We start from the raw sequence: 18671 nt of genomic DNA on the forward strand, positions 1-18671 counted from the left end.
GCCTCAAACTGATGATGTAGCTGTAAATGACCTTCAACTTCTGATCCTTTTGTCCTCAGTTCCAAGATTAGAGTACGTGTTGCCACACCCATTTTAAAAACTGTTTCCTTGAAGCGAGAAGACAACAACCTCAGATGGGAAAAGGGGAGAGACACAGACACTGAGTCAGTTTCCCAGACAGTTTATTGGGAAAGCCAAAGCCAGTGAGTAGATGAAAGAAGTCCTATTTTAACCTTTTGTTGAAGCTGCTGGCCACCAGCAGTGACAGGGTCCAATGGCAGGGAGGGCCATATAGAGCTTCTGGAGACTCCTACCTCTTAGACCAGTCTCTTAACACCAAAGTCCAAGTATGAGAGAAGACATAGTTCCCACCCCAGGAGGGTGCTGAGGAAACAGTTCTACCCACCCTGTCCTCCCTCAAAGATCTCAGGAAGAAAGGCCAGTATACTTAGCCCTGATTGGCCAATCTAATCCTCAGTGTGAAGACCTGGGCAAAGGGCATTGCTGATGGGTCTATTCAGACCTCAGGGATCTACACTATGAGCCAATATCTAACATCGGAACATGATTAAAAACACTCAGGACAATCGTCTTGTTGGCAGAAGCTGCACCCCAGATAAGGGATGTCCTGCTGCCACACTCTGGCTAGAGATAGAAATCTGAGCAGACTGGGTGTGAAGGCATGAGGAAACCACTCAGCCCAGCCTGACGGGGGAGGGGGTTAGTCTAGGCTCAGCTTGGGCCCAGACCCTGGGCTTCTGTTTCTCACTGCCCAATGTCAGCAGTTCCCCCACAGAGTCCCCAGAAGGGGAAGGGAGGAGGAGGCAGAGATCGTGTTGAGAATTCACCCTATTCAGAACTGGAGGTCAGATCTACTGAGGTGAGGAGAAGGCCACAGACGGGCAGGGCACCGGAGTGGGGGCGCTGGAGCATTTCTCAGACTCTGGCATGTCGTCCTGGAAGTACTCAGCCTGGCGGTACTGCCAAAGACGCAGGTTCCCATCCCACTGCAGACAGAGGAGAAAGTGACAAGCAGTCAGGGAGACGCCCCCTCCCAGGTCCACGTTCTGGATGGGCGTCCTCCCGCCCCAACCCCTGTAGCCTCACCGAGCTGCTGACAATCTTCTCTTCAAAGGGGTGCCAACTGACATCCCGCACACAGGCTTTGTGGTTGGTCAGCTTCTTCACAATGTGGCCGCTCAGGAGGTCATACACTGTCCAGGGAAAGCCAGACAGGGCTGCTGTAGGACCTCAGTCCCCCTAGTGGCGGCACCACTGACTTGCTTCTCAGGCAGCATCCCACTTTCCCATGGAAGCAAAGCCCACCTCAGAGGATGGTGCTCTATCTGCTTCCTTCTCTTGCTCCTTGGGTTGAAGGTATGGAGTGGAAGGTGGGTATCCCTGCCCCTTAGCTAGAATTCCAAGGACTACTGTGTTTTTTTTTTTGGAGACAGGGTTTCTCTGTGTAGCTTTGCACTGTTCCTGGAGCTCACGCTGTAGACCAGGCTGGCCTCGAACTCACAGAGATCTGCCTGCCTCTGCCTCCCAGTGCTGGGATTAAAGGCATGCGCCACCACCGCCTGGCTCAAGGACTACTGTGAATAAAACGTACGGTGGTAATCTCAACATTTGGGAAGTGAAAGCAGGATAACCAGGTGCTTCAGGCATTCAGTTACATTCTCCCAGTCTCAAACAAAATGAAAACTGGAAATGCACTGGCTTCAAAGAACTTTTAGAATGCTGGGCATGGTGGTGCATGTCTTTAAGCCCAGCACTCAGGAGGCAGAAGCAGGCGGAGCTCTGTAAAATTGAGGCCAGTCTGATCTACACAGTGATTTCCAAGACAGCCAAAATGGCCACACAGAGAATCCTCCTCTCATAGAAATAAAATAAAAACTTTTAGCAAGCTATGGAAGGTACCAGCAGTGAATCCCAGGCGGAGTCGATGTGTGCTCTTGTTCCCTGTCTGACAAGTACATCTCTGCCTTTTAAACTTCAGTCAGTGTGCAGGGTAGAGGTGTTTATATATTTGTGATTGGGTACACACATCTGTGAGTGCATGTACATGCAGAGGCCAGGGCTCAATGTTGGCTATCTCCCTCAATCACTCTCCACTTTGTTTGTTTGTTTATTGTTTGTTTTTTCGAGACAGGATTTCTTTGCATAGCCTGGTTGTCCTGGAACTCACAGAGATCCACCTGCCTCTGCCTCCCGAGTGCTGAAATTAAAGGCATGCGCCACCACCTCCCAGCTTCCACTTTATTTTTTGGGAGTCTTGCACTGAAGTGGGAGCTTGCTGATTTGGCTAGTGTGGTGATTTGAAAGAAAATGGCCTCCAAAGGGAATGGCACTATTAGGAGGTGTGGCCTTGTTAGAAGAAGTATGTCATTGTAGGGGGGAGCTTTGGGGTCTCTTTTGCTCAAGCTTCCCTCACTGTGACTCTCAGTCAACTTCCTGTTGCTTGTAAGATGCAGCATTCTCAGATCCAGCACCATGTCTGCCTGCACGCTGCCATGCTCATTATCATGATGATAATGGACTGAACCTCTGAAACTGTAAGTGAGCCACCCCGATGAAATGTTTTCTTGATAGGAGTTGCCGTGGGGGTTGGGGATTTAGCTCCGTGGTAGAGTGCTTGCCTAGCAAGCACAAGGCCCTGGGTTCAGTCCTCAGCTCTGGGGAGGTGGGGAGGAAGAGTTGCCGTGGTAATGGTGTCTCTTCACTAAGATAGCTAGAATGGCTGGTCTACACGTTCCAGGATCCTGTTTCTGCCCCCAACTCCAGGCTCTCGGGATACAGTTGCATCATGTGTGGGTTCTGGGGACCTGAGCTCAGACCCTCATGCTTGGACAGCAAGTGCTTTATTGCCTGAACCATCCCCTACCCTGTTCTTTCCTGTGCATCCCTGCTTCAGCCCTACATGACCATCCCCTACCCTGTTCTTTCCTGTGCATCCCTGCTTCAGTCCTACATGACCATCCCCCTACCCTGCTTTCCTGTGCATCCCTGCTTCAGCCCTACACGACCATCCCCCTACCCTGTTCTTTCCTGTGCATCCCTGCTTCAGCCCTACATGACCATCCCCTACCCTGCTTTCCTGTGCATCCCTGCTTCAGTCCTACATGACCATCCCCCTACCCTGTTCTTTCCTGTGCATCCCTGCTTCAGCCCTACATGACCATCCCCCTACCCTGTTCTTTCCTGTGCATCCCTGCTTCAGCCCTACATGACCATCCCCCTACCCTGTTCTTTCCTGTGCATCCCTGCTTCAGTCCTACATGACCATCCCCCTACCCTGTTCTTTCCTGTGCATCCCTGCTTCAGCCCTACATGACCATCCCCCTACCCTGTTCTTTCCTGTGCATTCCTGCTTTAGCCCTACATGACCATCCCCTTACCCTATTCTTTCCTGTGCATCCCTGCTTCAGCCCTACATGACCATCCCCTACCCTGCTTTCCTGTGCATCCCTGCTTCAGTCCTACATGACCATCCCCCTACCCTGTTCTTTCCTGTGCATCCCTGCTTCAGCCCTACATGACCATCCCCCTACCCTGTTCTTTCCTGTGCATCCCTGCTTCAGCCCTACATGACCATCCCTTACCCTGTTCTTTCCTGTGCATCCCTGCTTCAGCCCTACATGACCATCCCCCTACCCTGTTCTTTCCTGTGCATCCCTGCTTCAGCCCTACATGACCATCCCTTACCATGTTCTTTCCTGTGCATCCCTGCTTCAGCCCTACATGACCATCCCCCTACCCTGTTCTTTCCTGTGCATCCCTGCTTCAGCCCTACATGACCATCCCCCTACCCTGCTTCCCTGTGCATTCCTCCTGCTTCTGGGCCTTTTACACGACTTTTACTACCCATGCTGCTTTTTATTCTGAGAGGCAAGGTCTTGCTTAATGGTCCGAGCTGGCCCAGAATTCACAGTTCAGGCTGGCCTTGAACTCATGGCAAGCATTCACCTCCTGAGTGCTGGAATCACAGGCATGAGTTCTGTGCCCAGAAGCTCTCATGCTCTCTTTTTGTCATTTGTTTACCTCTGTTCCCTCCCACCTTTCCTCTGTGATCCATTTCCTTGAATGACTGGAAAAAACCAGAATTATGTTTTTGGTAATCTATCTACTGCCTAGAATTCTATGTTCTCTTTCTTAATTAAAAATGCTCATGAGTGCTTCCTAGTTCCTTGTTTAAGTCTTTCCTGTTCCAACCTAAGTAACATTTCACTTGTAGTTGTTACTGAGATTTTAAGGAGCTCGCTGTAGTTACAGCTGGGATGCCAGAGAAACGTGCCTGCCCCTTTAAGGCCCGTTCTCACAGAATCCTTACCCACTACTTTGCCAGTGGAGCAGCCACTGTAGATGAACTGCTGGCCAGTGCTGTGCGCTGGGGAGAATCGGCAGCGGATGAGAGTGTGCAGCACCCCGTGGCCTCGGTAGGTCATTAAGGAGCTGTCTCCCGGGAGTTTCAGCTTCTTCCAGGCTGGGTAAGGATACACGGTTTTGGAGGTGGGCCTTCGAGGAGGAGTTTCTACTAAACTGTCCTGTACCACCAGCTCTTTTTTTCTTTATTAAGAAATTGTTTATTCATTTTACATACCACCCACAGATTCCCCTCTCTTCCTTCGCCCCAACTCCTCCCATCCCCATACCACCAGCTCTTAACAAAGATCAGCACTCAAAGGCAAGTGGCTACCCAACCCTAAACTGCCAACTTCCCCCAAAAGTCACCAATACGGCCTTGCAGATTTGACAGTGTCAACGATACTAAAATATTTTTGTGTTGGTTGGTTCTATGTTCCCTTAAACCTGGGAGTCCCTCCCCCAAATAAAAGGTCAAAAGAAAAGACTGAGGGAGGGCTCTAGGATTCCCAGGTAACAGGCAAACCCATCAACCCATTCCAGGCCACCAGTGGCTAAGTATTCTAGTCACCACCCAACTCTCGATCCCCAGACCTTAGCTTCACTCTCACCCTTACCTTTCTTGGGCACCTGCTGCCACCGATAGTCCCAGTTTTGCTGTGTGGCAGCCTGGCGTGATGCTTCCATGCCTTCTCGGCTGGAAAAGCGTCTAATATCCCAAAGCTTAATGGTCTGGTCTTTGGAGTTGGAGATGAGATACCGAGCATCACCCTATGAATCCAAAGATGGACAGATGCACCACAGCTTGCCAGGTTTAGTGCCTGCAGTGTAGTTCCTCTGTGCTAGCTGAGGCTAGACCGCTAAGCTGCTGGAACTGCTTTGGTCTTGACCCATCCAGATCAGCTTGCTTTTGATGTTTTGCTTCAGGTCTCCTTATCCCCAGAGTACAGGCTATATCCCTCATTCTAACTTAGACTAAACTGTTTTCTACTTTCTTTCTTTATTTATTGATTTTTAGGGTTTTTTTTCGAGACAGGGTTTCTCTGTGTAGTTCTGGTACCTGTCCTGGATCTCGCTCTGTAGACCAGGCTGGCCTCAAACTCACAGAGATCTGCCTGGCTCTGCCTCCCGAGTGCTGGGATTAAAGGCGTGCGTCACTGCCGCCCGGCTCTTTCTTTTTTGATTTATCTGTTTTATATGTATGGGTGTTTTGCCTACATGTATGTCTGTGTACCATGTGCACGCCTGGTGCCTGTGGAGGCTAGAAGAGTTACAGATGGTTGTGAGCTGTGGTGTAGGTGCTGGGAACTGAACCTGCGTCTTTTGGAAGAACAGCCAGTGCTCTTAACCACTGAGCCATCTCTCCAGCCTCATCTTGTACTTTTCTTATAAAGTCCTGCTGTGGTCCTGCAGGCTGATGAGGACAGAAGAAACTCATGTTTCTTGGCTTAAGCACCTCTCCTAAACCCCAGTTCCTGAACACGCTGAGAAGAAACTTTGGAGTTTCTATACACTCCACAGTCACGCCCTCCTGGGCAACCAGAACCTTAAGAGCCTGGCTATGCAGTCTTGTATCCTTGCTCACCTTGCTGTCAATAAAGGTGATGCCATCCTGGTGTCCAGCCAGCGCTCCCACAGGCTTGGGATCATCCTCTCGCATGGTGCGTCTATCCCACACTTTGCAGATGGCATCGTCTCCCCCAGAGAACAGGATTTGGGAGCTTATGTCAGCAAACGCCACTGCATTCACGTCATCCTCGTGAGACTCAATCTAGAGGAGCAGGAAGCTAAGAGTCTCAGGATTTCTTTCTAGTCTTAAAATGGGCTAAAGACCAAGAGGAAGAAGAAGTTCTTGTCTCATAAACAATACCTGAAGAGTACGTCGGTTTTGTTCTCGGTCAAAGACATACAGGCAGCCATCATTGGCTCTGTAAGAAATGAGACAGAGGGTCCTAGAGCCAAGACTATTGTTCTGTGTTCTCGTGAGAGTCCTGCTGAGGACCTTTTCTTTTGTGTTCTTTCACATATGGGAGAAGCAGCAGCATAGTTTTCAAGGAGGCTTACGACCTGACACCTCACACAGGGAAATGGTGAGTAAGAACGAAGCAGCTCATAAGCCTTGACCTTGGAGAAGGTTTTCCACAGCCACTAGGATAGTTTCTGTAACAGCAGAACCTACCTCCGGCAGAGCCCTCCCTCCCCACTAATCAAGGCAGACATTTCCCACAGCTCACTCACCCTCCTAGCACTTCTCGTCCGTCTGAGGAGACAGCGATGGAGAAGACAGCAAAGCGGCGTTCTTCCGGCCTAGAGAAGGCAAAGGAGGAGCTCCACTAGGTGGATGTCCCTTCACTTTCGGTCAGTCTACAAAGAATCTGGCAAGGATTGTAAAGAGGAGGACACAGAGGGCCCGCTGACTCCTGCTAGCATGCAGGCCACCTGTGAGAACCCAGAAGTAATCCTGTAACTAGGGCTCACGGGATGGGCAATGCTCTCAGGAAGCCACACAGAGACACTGGCAACCAGTGCACTTTTCTGTCTAGGTGGGAGCTCCTGTTCGAGAGGTGCTCCTGGAAAGCCTTCCTTGAGAAGCTTCTGATGAGTCTGACAAGAAAAAGCCAATACCTTAGATCCAGGGCAGTGTGTGTGTCTCCTTCCCCATAGATATTGCAGATATGAACTAAGAGAAGAGAAACAAGAATTCTTTAGGGTTGAGGGAAAGAGAACAGAAGTAAAACTAAGAGGTGAAGGAGCAAACGGCAAGGATGTCAGAGCCCTCTGGGAGTGATTTTCCGAGGGCAAAGCACGGTATCTTCTCAGAGAGAAGAGGACATGGAGGCCTCAGGTCCCAAGCTGGAGACACTGCAGAAGTCTGGAGCATACTCACTGTAATCAGACCAGCTGGAGTACAGGAAGTGGTTTCCATCAGGAGTGAAGGCCACGTCCAAGACACTCCAGCCCACATCCCGGGCCTTGATGCTTTTGAATTTATGGAAGCGGCCATACCGACAGTCGTACAGTCGGATTGTCTGATCTGTAGAGTGGATTTCAGGCAGAGTTATGGACTATTCTCCCTGCGGCCTTCTACATCAGATCTCTTTTGCTTGGTGTGCCTACGGTCTCCCTTTATCAAGGGAGTCATGCTCTGGGCTAAACATCTCTAGGCCAGGTTTTGAGTTCCCTGGGTCTGAGGATTTCTAGTCCGGTTGAGAATATTCCTTGTTCTAGGTTAAGGTTGTTAATAAGACTGGGATCTAGTACCTTGACAAGCAGACATGAAGATCTGACCATCTTTGCTGTAGATGCCACAGAAAGCCTTCTGAGAGTAGGTGTCAGTGAAGCTTAGATCATTGGGCAAGAAGCTGGAGAAGCAGAAGGAAAGAGAGGGGATAAGGGGAGCTCCGAGTGAGAAGAGCCCCAGTTAGCAGAATGGCATGGCAGCATATTTCCTTTTTATGCATTCTGTCATCTTTTACACTTTTCTAGTTTGTTTATTCTCAAAGCTTCGACCCCCTTTAACTAGTCTTAAATATTTCTGAGAATCCTTTACCTTCTACCCTTCAAAATGTAGGAGATAAGGTCTGGCTGGCCCTTCGAGTCTCTCCACCAAACCCCATACTCACTGAGACATCACTCGAGACTGTTCTCCAAGGGAGAAGCTTCCCCGGTGGCAGAGGCCCCGTTCTCTCTAAATGGAAGGGATTGGGGAATATTGCTAGCAGAATTGGAGGGCCACTGCCATCACACCAAGCCCCTCCTCCAAGGAAATTTCTCTTGCTACAGAAACAATGTCCCCCAGCACTAGGATGCAGGCTGGCTAACACACACCAGACCCTGCACTTGAGGTCTCCTTGGGAAGTTTACTTCTGTTTGTTTGTCTGGGGCTGGCAGAGCTTCTGGCCTCAACGGGTCTACTGCCAGGCTGCCTAGAGGTGGAAGAGCCTACCTGGTGCAACATTCGTGGAAAGCTGTGCTCCTGGGCGGTCCTCCTGAGTCCTAGGCGCCCGGTGGCCAATTCCACCTGTGTCTTGATCTCATTGTATTCCAGCTCCCCAGTGTCAGGGGTTGCATCCACTGTGAATACCAAGAAGTTTCCTTCTAGGTCTTCCAGCCCAGAAGATAGCTAGCAAAATTGTACCCAATTGACTGGCTACAACGATTCCCTCATCCCCTGAATTATCTTCTTTCAATTTAACCAATTAAGCTTTAGAAGACTGATTATTTTTAAAAGTAAAAGGGTTCTGGTGAACATCTTCCAACATTAAGATGAGATTGTCAGTTATGCACGCCTTTAATCCCAGTGCTCGGGAGGCAGAGGCAGGCAGATCTCTGATTTTGAGGGCAGCCAGACTACACTGAGAGTTCTAGAACAGCCAGGGATACAAAGAGACCCTATCTCCAAAACAAAACACAAAACCCAAAACGATTAGATTGCCTTTCCTCTTACCAGGTGGGTTGTATCTATCTCCAAGGCGACCATCCCAGGCACTGTCATGCTCTTCCTCTGAGTCCGAGAGGGCCTGGATGAGCTGTAAATTTGCTGCACCTCCTCCTTGCACCAACCTCACTTGGCCTCTGTGGAGAGATCCTGTTATAAAGGGGGGACCCCATCCCCAGCTAGCCAATGGCCATCGAGCTCTCTGTACATTTGGTTCTCATTTTGGCGTTAGAGGCTGACTAGACCTCAGCTGTTATTTTAAGTCCCCTATAAGACATAGTGGGGCATGGTGGCGCACGCCTTTAATCCCAGCACTCAGGAGGCAGAGGCAGGCGGACCTCTGAGCTCAAGGCCAGCCTGGGCTACAGAGTGAGTTTCAGGACAGCCAGGGCTACAAAGAGAAACCCTGTTTCGAAAAACAAACAAACCAAACCAAACCAAACAACCCCAACCAAACCAAAAAAAAAAAACAAAACAAAACAAAACAAAAAAACACAATAGGAAACTAATTTGTACTTTTACGAGTAAGAACACAGAATTCTAACAGTTTGAAGATCGACCCACTAAATTGATTTCTCGCAGAGTGAAATATTATTTTCCCTCAGGTGAGTACTGAATCCAGGGCCTCAATGCACACTAGGTAAGCTTCTACCACTGAGCTATATCCCTAGTTCAAGAGCTAAACATAGGAGAACATGCCCACCAGTCCTTCTTAGTCTCTTTTCCCGCTGTGATAGAACACCCTGGCAAAAGCAACTTAAGGGAGAAAAGGTTTATGCTGGCCAGCAGCTCAGGGTAGAGTCCATCATAGCAGGGAAGTCAAGGCGGCAGGGACCTGAAGCAGCTGGGTACACAGCATTCACCATCAGAAAGCGGAGACAGATGAATGATCATGTTTAGCTAGCTCGCTCCTTTTCATATAGTCCAAGACCCACACCCTAGGAACGGTGCCACCCACATTCCGCTTGGATCTCCCTGCTTCAATGAACCTAATCACTGTAATCCCTCACAGGCCTGCCCAGAGGCTAAACAATCCCTCAGAGGTGTGCTGTCTCCTAGGTGATTCCGGACCCCGTAAGTTGACAGTGACAGCCCTCACAGCCATTGCTGTGGGAAATACAGCACAGAACATAATATTCTGCAGGGATACCAGGCTCATCTTTTCCCAAGGTAAGCAAACAAAGCCAGGTATACTATTTTTTTTTATCAGTTCCTGGTGGCCACCTTCTCCAGGGCATTCTTTTCTTAAGAACAGGGCTAGTAAGGTCGATTTAAACTTGTTTTTCAAGTAACTCCACATGGCTTCATCTCATATGGCAAGTGATTTAACACCCCCTTCCCAACTCTGCTTCTCACATCTCTCCTTTCCTCCACACCCTCCTCCCCGTTTTCCCCTTTTATTTTCTCAGAAAACAGACTAAATTTGTGTTGTTACAGCCAAAGAGGCCGCCCTGAGAAGCCCCTCGACCACAAGATCTGAGTGTGTCGGTGACCTGCCCTGGGTAGGAACCATTCTGGGTATGGAGCCGAGTAGTATGGGCGTCCAGCAGGGAACGGTCGTTCTGTTCAAACATGACCGTTGTCCTGGGCTAATACGATTCCCTGTCCTCTGCACCTTTCCTGCCTGGAGTTGAGATCAAGAGACTGTGGTGACACTTAGCAGTGTCACAGCAGAGGGTCAGTTACCTGCGGAGGAGATAGGCCAGTACCTGGGCCAGATCCACATCTTCATCCTCCTCCTCTTCTTCCTCACTCCGACGCAGGCCAGCCGCTCTTCGGGACAAGCCCTCGGAGGGCTCTAAGGACCCGGATCCTGCGCTGCTGCTGTTCCGCGATCCCATCTTCTGGCTACAGCATCCTTATGTCCTGTGCGGGGGCTCCTCCTGTCACCAACTTAGGTTTGGTGAGAGTAATTTCTGCTCTAGAAATACCAAGGTTTCCAGAAACGGGGCAGTAGCTATCTTTAGAGGGGTGACCCCTCCTGGAGACCAATTTCCTTCTCTTTTAGCTATGACAGCTCCCGAGGTTTCGGGAAACATAAACCTTCCTCAATCCTGTGAAGCAAAGAAAGCCATATGAAACCTCGGGTGCAACCCTTGTTTACTAACGAGAGTCCATAAAGAGTAATTTCCCATTTTCCTACCCAAACTCACCTATCAAAGTCCCCGGCCGGGGGTGGCCGAATCCCAGATAACCTCTCGGGCCGACCAATCAAAACCCCTTGCGGAAGAACGCGCCTCACTGGCTTATCTCAGACAACCAACCAGAAGCATTAGAACTCCGACCCGGGACTCGACCTTCGCTGACCAATCAGAGCAATTCTTTGCGAGTGCCGGCAGCAGCGACGGCCAATGAAGTTACAAGTCAGCCTTAACACCCCCTCCAGCTCAGCTTCACGCCCACGTGGTGCGCCGGGGGTGTGTACGGCAGGGGGAGGGAAAGCGGAGAAGCACCTCCCCCGGCGGCCGGCGGTTACCGCCCCACGCGAGACCACCCACCAGCCAGCAGCCGTCGCAGGAGCCGCAGGGGCGAGGCCCCGTAGACGCCGACGACCCCTGCGGAGCCGGCCAACAGCTCCTCGGGTCGCCAGCCTCATCCGTCAGGCATCTGGCTGCCAGGCCTGCGGGTGCTTACGTCACTCGACGCTCCCCCCCCCGCAGTCCCGCCCCCCCTCGATCCGCTGATTGGACAGCTGAGTCCGGTGATTGATAGGTGGGCTGGAGGAAAGTGCATGACCCAAGAGGGGCGTTCGTTCGGAGCGGACGGGAATTGGCTGCGGCGGGCACTAGAGCTGGCGGAACTAGACGTAATGGCTGCGAGGCGGTCCCTTAAGGTCGCCTGCAGTTTGTTTTTTTTTTTTTAACTGCATGCCCAGCCCTCCTTTTTCACTCAGCTCCCAGCAACCCCAGCTCAACCGTCTTTCCGCGGCTGAAGCGCCAGGGGCCTGCCGGAAAGCAGTCTTCTTCACCGGTGGGACCCCGGCTTCCGCGCCCTGCTGTGTACCCACTTACCCGCGGCGGTCTCGGTAGACGACCCCTAGCTTCCTCTCCCGGTGTTTGCAGACGCTCCCTAAGTCCTTGCCTCGGAGCCTTTCCGGTTGCGTTAGTGCGCACGCGCTGCCCCAGTCTGGGTTTTGCAGACCTTCCCTTGGCTCGCGCGCCGCCTCCTGCAGGTTGATGAGTAACAAGGTCGCGGCCAAGGCCGAGCCCTACCGCGTCTGGATGGTTCCCCAGGCCGAGGGCCGCGTCGGCCTTGGCCCAGAGCCGGGCCACCTCCGCTCCCTGGACGAGCATGTGGCCGGTCCTGTGGGGGTGTCCCCTGGTCTCTAGGCCGGAGAGCAGAACGTTTTCTCCCGGACCCACACCGTGGGTGGTTGAACTGGCCACGGTGCCTAGCGTCACTGCGCTTTGTTTCCTATTCCGCTGCCACCGCCTTAAAATTCTTTAAACAAACGTCCAGCATTTTGTTCTTTGGCTACTTTCCATTAGTTCACGTGGACAGTATTTCTAACACACATGGGACTTTCAGGATTCCGAGGTATCTGGGTTATCCGGCCTGGAAAGTCTACAATTTTAAAAAGTACTTTTCCTTCCTTATTACTCCTTTAATTCTAACAAGTTCTGTAGATATTTTTAACTGATTACTTGGGGTTATTTTCACAGTCGCAATTCCCCCACTTCAGACCCCTCCCACTCGCTGATCTGCTCACCTATCCTCTTAATAGTATTGCGTTCCTAAGAGCTGACCAGTGGTTTTTCTTTTTTTTTTTTTTATTACTTCAAATATAGACTTCCCAACCCGATTGTCTTTTTACTAACCTTGTTTTTTGTTTGTTTTTTTCTGCCAACAAATGTGCCTATAAGTGCCTTTCCACTTGTGCACCTTTTTAGAATGTCTGTCTGATCTAAGAGATGCTTTTACTGGCCCTAGCCGGCTCTAATAGCCATGAACTTTGATCTGTGGTACTGTAGTAATCAACCTAGGACCTGCATAAAGATTTATGTTCTGCTTAACGGTTACTGATAATAGTGGAACACTGGAAACAAAAGAAATCCAAATATACAGTAAGAGGTCGGTTAAATAAATTACGGTCAGCATTGTACAGAGAGGAAACTACCAGGTAGCCTCTGAAATGAATTTTATAATGGGTTGGGAATATGTCTGTGGGAGAGCGCTTGCCTGGCATTCATTATACATTGGGTTCAATCACCAGCACACATACACAAAACAAAACCAAGTGTTGGCTGCTGCACTTCGTCATAAAGTATAAAAATAACCAGTCTGGGCCAGTGAGATGGTTCAGCTTGCTAGGTAAAGGGGCTTACTGCTAAGTCTTATGACTTGAGTTCAGTCCCTGGGACTCACTCGTAGGAGAGAGAATGGACTCCCATAAGTTGTCCTCTGAACTCTACATATATACTGCCCTGCTCACCCACACCCACCCAATTCAGTAAATATTAATTTTAAAAAAACCCAAGCTCATTATGTGGTTAATAAAGTGGACAGGATCTTACACATAATAACCAAGATGTAACATGAACAGAACATTATGAGTAATACAATTATAATACCTAAGGTCTAGAAAAGAGATCTGTAGAAATTTATTCTCTTACTACCTTTCTGTGTGTATGTGTGGGCATATGGGTGTGGTGTGTTTGTGTGCTCAGGTGTGTTCCGGTGGATGTGCATGTTGTGTACCAGTTGGTGGAGAGGCCTGAAATGAATGTCTGGTGTCTTCCTCAATGAAATTTCCAACTTATTTATTTTAGACTATCTTTTATTTATTTTTTGACGATTTCATACATGTATACATTGTACCTTGATCACACCCACTTCAGCTGCTCACCCCCCCTCTGATGTCCCCCCTACAAACCTCCTCCTACTTTCATGTTTTAATTTTTTTAACCAACTTATTTTTTTTTATATAATTTATTTTTTTTAAATGTGTATTGATGTTCTGCTTGTATGCATGCCTGTGTGAGGGTGTTAGATCTTGTAGTCACAGACAGTTGCTAGATGCCATGTGGGTGCTGGGTATTGAACTCAGGTCCTCTGGAAGAGCAGTGAATGCTCTTAACCGCTGAGCCATCTCTCCAGTCCCCCAACTTATTTTTTGAGACAGAGCCTCCCCCTGAACCTGGAGCTAGCTGATTAGCCATGCTGGCTAGCCAGCAAGCCCCAGGAACTCTTCTGTCTGCTCCCTTAGCTCTAGGATTTCAGACACATGACCTGAACATTGCCGGATTATTTTAGGTGGGTGCTGAGGATCTGAATTCAGGTGCCCCTGAATTCTCATACTTTATTGACAGGGCCATCTTCCCAGTCTCTCCCACCCATTTTGATGACAGAGTTGCACTATGACCAGGTCTAAGCAAAATCTAAGGAGGAGGAAGGTCAACAGTAAATACATTCTGTATATATGGCAGGGAGTGGTAGCACCCCCAGGAGAAGTGGTTTTGACACGCTCTTGGCCGGTCAGTGCTTGGTGAGTTTGTAAAGCACTTTGAACCTGAGCAGCTTCTGCTTTCCCCAGCTACTCTGAGTCTGTTTAGCCACAGGGAGGGCCTTTCAGTTAAGACTAAGTCTGCTAATTAGTAAATATCATTTACTAATTATTTACTAATATTTACTAAATATTTCTCTTCCACCAGGTTTGGCCTGGTTGTTTGTTTGTTTGTTTGTTTGTTTTGTTTTTGTCCTTGAGCAGCTCCACTAGAGGGCGACCTGGTCTGTGGAGGAAAGGACAGCAAGTTTTTTGGGCATGGTCACACAGCTTCTCTGGTTTCAACAGGAGCTCCCCAGGATGAGTATCTCCGGGGTACCTGAGATGAGTTCAGTCTTCTGAGGTGACTGGTACCCACACAAGTGTTTAATTACTATAAGAAGCATTTTCTGTGTAAGATGGAAGGGGAGAAATGTGGTAATTTATCCAGGGACTTTAAAATGTGTTTATTAGAGAGTAATTGGATATGATGAGATATTCTAACACGCTCATGTCTTAGGTCCTTTATTTTTATTTTATTTATTTATTTATTTATTTTGGAGACAGCATCTCATGTAGCCTAGGCTGATCTGTAACTCACTATGTAGCTGAGGATAACTGAACTTGATCTCCCTGCTTCTCATATGCAGTTCTGGGAACTACAAATGTGCACCGCCATACTCAGTTTTCTATAGAACTTATATTGACCCCAGGCTTCATGAGTGCCAGGAAAGCATTCTACCACTTGGGTTACATTCTCAGTTATAGGTTTTGGAGGGAAGGGCTGGATAGATGGCTCAGTGATTAAGAGCCGTGGCTGTTCTGTTAGAGGACCCAGGTTTGATCCCAGCATCCACGTGGCAGCTCACAACCATCTGTAACTCCAGTTCTGATGCATATGTACACAGATATACCTGCAGCCATACACATAGAAAAAGAATCCTCTCTCTCTCTGTCTCTCTGTCTCTCTGTCTCTCTGTCTCTCTCTCTGTCTCTCTGTCTCTCTGTCTCTCTCTCTGTCTCTCTGTCTCTCTCTCTCTCTCTCTCTCTCTCTCTCTCTCTCTCTCTCTCTCTCTCTGTGCGTGCGTGCTTTGTTTTATAGAAGTAAAACCTGTAACCCTATTTTAGTGTGGGTTTGAACCCAGGGCTTTGCACATGCTAGGCAAGTATTCTATAACTGAACTAGTTCTCTTTTTTGACTTTTGGATTTGAGACAAGGTCTCCCAGAGGATGGCCCAGGGTGGCCCTGAACTTGCAGCCTTCCCCCTCATCGTTCCGGTGGCTGCAGTTACAGGTGGACACCACCTGATCAGCTAGTAACCCTGATTCTGAGCAGTAATATAAGATCATGAAGTGTTGTGGTCGTTTGAATGATAAATGTCCCCCGTCGTCTCTGTTATTTGAATACTTGGTCCCCAGTTGGTGAAACCGTTTGGGGAGGTTTAGAAGGTGTGGCCTTGGAGGAGGTGAGTCACTGGGCGCTGGCTCTGAGATTTCAAAAATTTGAAGCTTCAAAGCCCATGCTGTCCCCACTTCCTAACCTCTGCTTCCTGCTTTCTGTTCATGATGTGAGCTCTCAGCTTCCTGCTCCAGCTACCATGCCTCCACTCTGCCACCAACGTGGTTTTAAAAAAATTTTTTTTTTCCAAGATGGTCTCACTGTGTAGCTTGGGCTGTCCTGGAACTCGCTCTGTAGACCCTGCTGGCCTTGAATTTAGAAATCCGTCTGTCTCTGTCTCCTGAGTGCTGGGATTAAAGGCACGCCTCTACCACTACCACAATCAGGCTAAAAATTTATGCATTTAATTTTATGTATATGCCTGCATATATGTATATACACCACATATGTGCTTCATGTCCACTGAGATCAGATGAAGAGTAGGATCTCTGGGAAATGGAGTTATGGATGATTGTGAACTACCATGGGGGTGGTGGGACTTGAACCTGGGTCTTCTGCAAGAGCAGCAAGTACAGTTACTCTCTGAGCCATGTGTCCGGCCCCCCTCCCCCATCATGGACTCTTATCCTTCTGGAACTGGAAGCCCAAATAAATTCTTCTGTAGGTTGCCTTGTCATGGTGTTTTATCACAGCAATAGAAAACTAACCAATACAGGTATTTTATCTTTCTTTCTTATCACTGGAAAGGTCTAGAAAGAATGAGGGATCCGTGAACACACAGTGCACAGATTATGTTTTATTTTCTATTTTTACAAGTTTTATTTATGTGCATCTGTGCATGGATGTGTGTGGTGTGTGTGGGCATGTGAATGTGTAGACGAGTTGGTTCTCTCCAAGTGTGCGGGTTTTAAGGATTGAACTCGGGTCATTAGGCTTGGCAGCAGGCATCTGCACCCACTGAGCGGTCCTGCCAGCCCTACTGTCTTTTTTGAGACAATCAGAGCTGGGTATGGTGGCTGGCACCTGTAATCCCAGCACCTAGGAATCTGAGACCAGCCTGGGCACCATGTCAGGGTTATAGTGTTAGGCTGGCCTTAACCTCTCCATTGTCCTTTTCTGTGGTTGCAGGTGTGTGCTACCATGTTTGGGAGCTTGTAGCTTTATAATACTGTTTCCTACTGAAAGACTCCAGGTTCTTAGAGGGCTGGTTGATTCCAAGTTTGGGGCATAAAATACACAAGATGTTTGTACGACAATCCATGTCAGCAGAGAAACAGGCAGGAACTATCAGGATCCTGCTAAAATCACTCGGTTAAGTTTCCATCAGCGAAGGTGGGAGGACTTGAGCATTAGTAAATATAATTTACTAAATGCAGTGTTTAAATTTGGAAGTTCATTGTATGTGCTGTTTTAACTAACTGGCCATCCTTTTGAAAGGAATAGGCTGGGAGAATGTAGCCTAGTTGGTAGAGCATTTGCACAGCACACGAGGCTTTGCCAGCCCTGCGTCATCCTGGCTTGGCAGTTTGGGCTTGTCTCTGGAGATAGGAGGCAGGAGGACCAGCAATTCAAGGTCATTTTTTGGCTACATAGAAAGTTCAAGCTTGGGATATGTGAGACCCGGTTTCAGAAAAGAAAAGAAGAAAAAAAAGATAATAGGAGACCAAGTCATTTTAAAGATGGCGAATAAAGGAAACTAAGCAGCAGTTGTGCTGTTCATACAAACTGTCACAGGCAATGAAACAGAAGATTGAGGGAAGCTTTCCTTTATAAAATGTACTCCAGCCCTTGAAACAGAGCCCCGGTGTGTCTGCTTCCCAGTTCCTAGTATATTAATTAATCCAGGCATTGAACATCCATGTCTAGATTCTTCCAATGGCTAACTTGAAAAAAAGAAAGGAATACAGGAGAAACCTGTGGATTGACAGATTTAATTACGTATGAAATACACACAACGCTGGGCATGGTTGCACATGCCTGCAATTGCAGTCCTTAGGCGTGGAGGCAAGAGGATGGAGAGTACCAATGGAGGCAGGGCTGCCCAGTGAGACCCACCTTACCAAACAAAACCCTGGGAGAAGTCCGCGGTAGGTCACTTGCCTAGCATTCCTGAGGCCTCGGATTCAATGCTCAGTACGGCAGACAAAACAAAACTGAAAAAAAGGAAGGAAGGGAAGGGGGGAAGGAACCGGAGCTAAAGCCATGGCTGGGCATGGGGGCACACACACAGGAGGATCGGGACTTCACTGCCAGCTCCGGTGACAGGTCTGACACCAATCTGGGCCATAGGACACCTTGTCTAAAACAAGCATACAAACAAACTCCAAACACGCAAAGACCAAAACTCAGAATATCTTAATCACGCTCTGTTTATCTGACACGAGGTACAATTTTATTGGCAAAAATCATGTTTAAGGCTACTGTGTACTTGAGTCCAGAGAAGGTATCTGGAGCCCCAGTTCTCTGCCTCCTTCCTCGGGGGCCCCAGTTCCGAATCTATTTCTCTTCTACATTTTTCTTTTCACTGCTCCTTTTCCTCTTAAACGCAGAGTCAGCTCCAGAATGCAGACTTAAAGGGCCAACTCCAGCTCAGTCACTGCAGAGCGGGGAGGAGCTGACAGCTAACTGCCCTAGAGTGTTGCTGCTGCTAGTTTGAATGCTGTACTCCACTGACTCAGTTATCCCAACGCTGTTAGGTAGAGGCACATAGCCGTTGTACAGATGAAGGGATCGAGCTGCTGGGCGCAGAAGGCATTGTTTTTACCCCTTGCTAGTTAGGGAGATGAGGATCTGACTGTATGTTTACTGATATTTAGAAGTCATACCATTTCCTTTGACGTAAGATTTATCCTGTGACGTTTAGATCCATGTATGCACTGTGTAATGTTCAAATTAGGACGAACTGCCCTTCTTTGTGGTGAAAACAGAAAACACTGAAAATCCGTCAGTGCTTTTTTTTGTACTTCTGGGACAGGGTGTCTCCCTTAGCT

At 48.7% G+C, this 18671-nt stretch overlaps 1 protein-coding gene across 3 annotated transcripts; it reads right to left on the reverse strand.

Annotated features, from left to right (window-relative positions):
• Positions 1–165: 165 nt before the first annotated feature.
• On the reverse strand, positions 166–11877 carry Dcaf11 (DDB1 and CUL4 associated factor 11). 3 transcript variants are annotated; one of them, XM_059273614.1, is made up of 15 exons: positions 11812–11877; positions 10487–10854; positions 8810–8937; positions 8309–8436; positions 7986–8050; positions 7624–7724; positions 7250–7396; positions 6988–7042; positions 6601–6669; positions 6233–6290; positions 5948–6133; positions 4980–5133; positions 4331–4483; positions 1108–1214; positions 166–1007 (listed from the first exon to the last, which is right to left on the reverse strand). In XM_059273614.1, exons 2-15 carry the CDS (start codon positions 10639–10641, stop codon positions 873–875), a joined length of 1641 nt encoding a protein of 546 aa, XP_059129597.1. In that variant the 5' UTR covers positions 10642–10854; positions 11812–11877; the 3' UTR covers positions 166–872. The 3 variants fall into 3 exon arrangements, with proteins under 3 accessions (XP_059129597.1, XP_059129598.1, XP_059129596.1); XM_059273615.1 differs by lacking the exon at positions 11812–11877 and adding an exon at positions 10954–11435 and having other exon boundaries at positions 10510–10854; XM_059273613.1 differs by lacking the exon at positions 11812–11877 and adding an exon at positions 10954–11434.
• Between the last annotated feature and the right edge of the window lie 6794 nt (positions 11878–18671).

This window comes from Peromyscus eremicus, chromosome 9, assembly GCF_949786415.1.
Source record: "Peromyscus eremicus chromosome 9, PerEre_H2_v1, whole genome shotgun sequence".
Lineage (NCBI taxonomy): Eukaryota > Metazoa > Chordata > Mammalia > Rodentia > Cricetidae > Peromyscus > Peromyscus eremicus.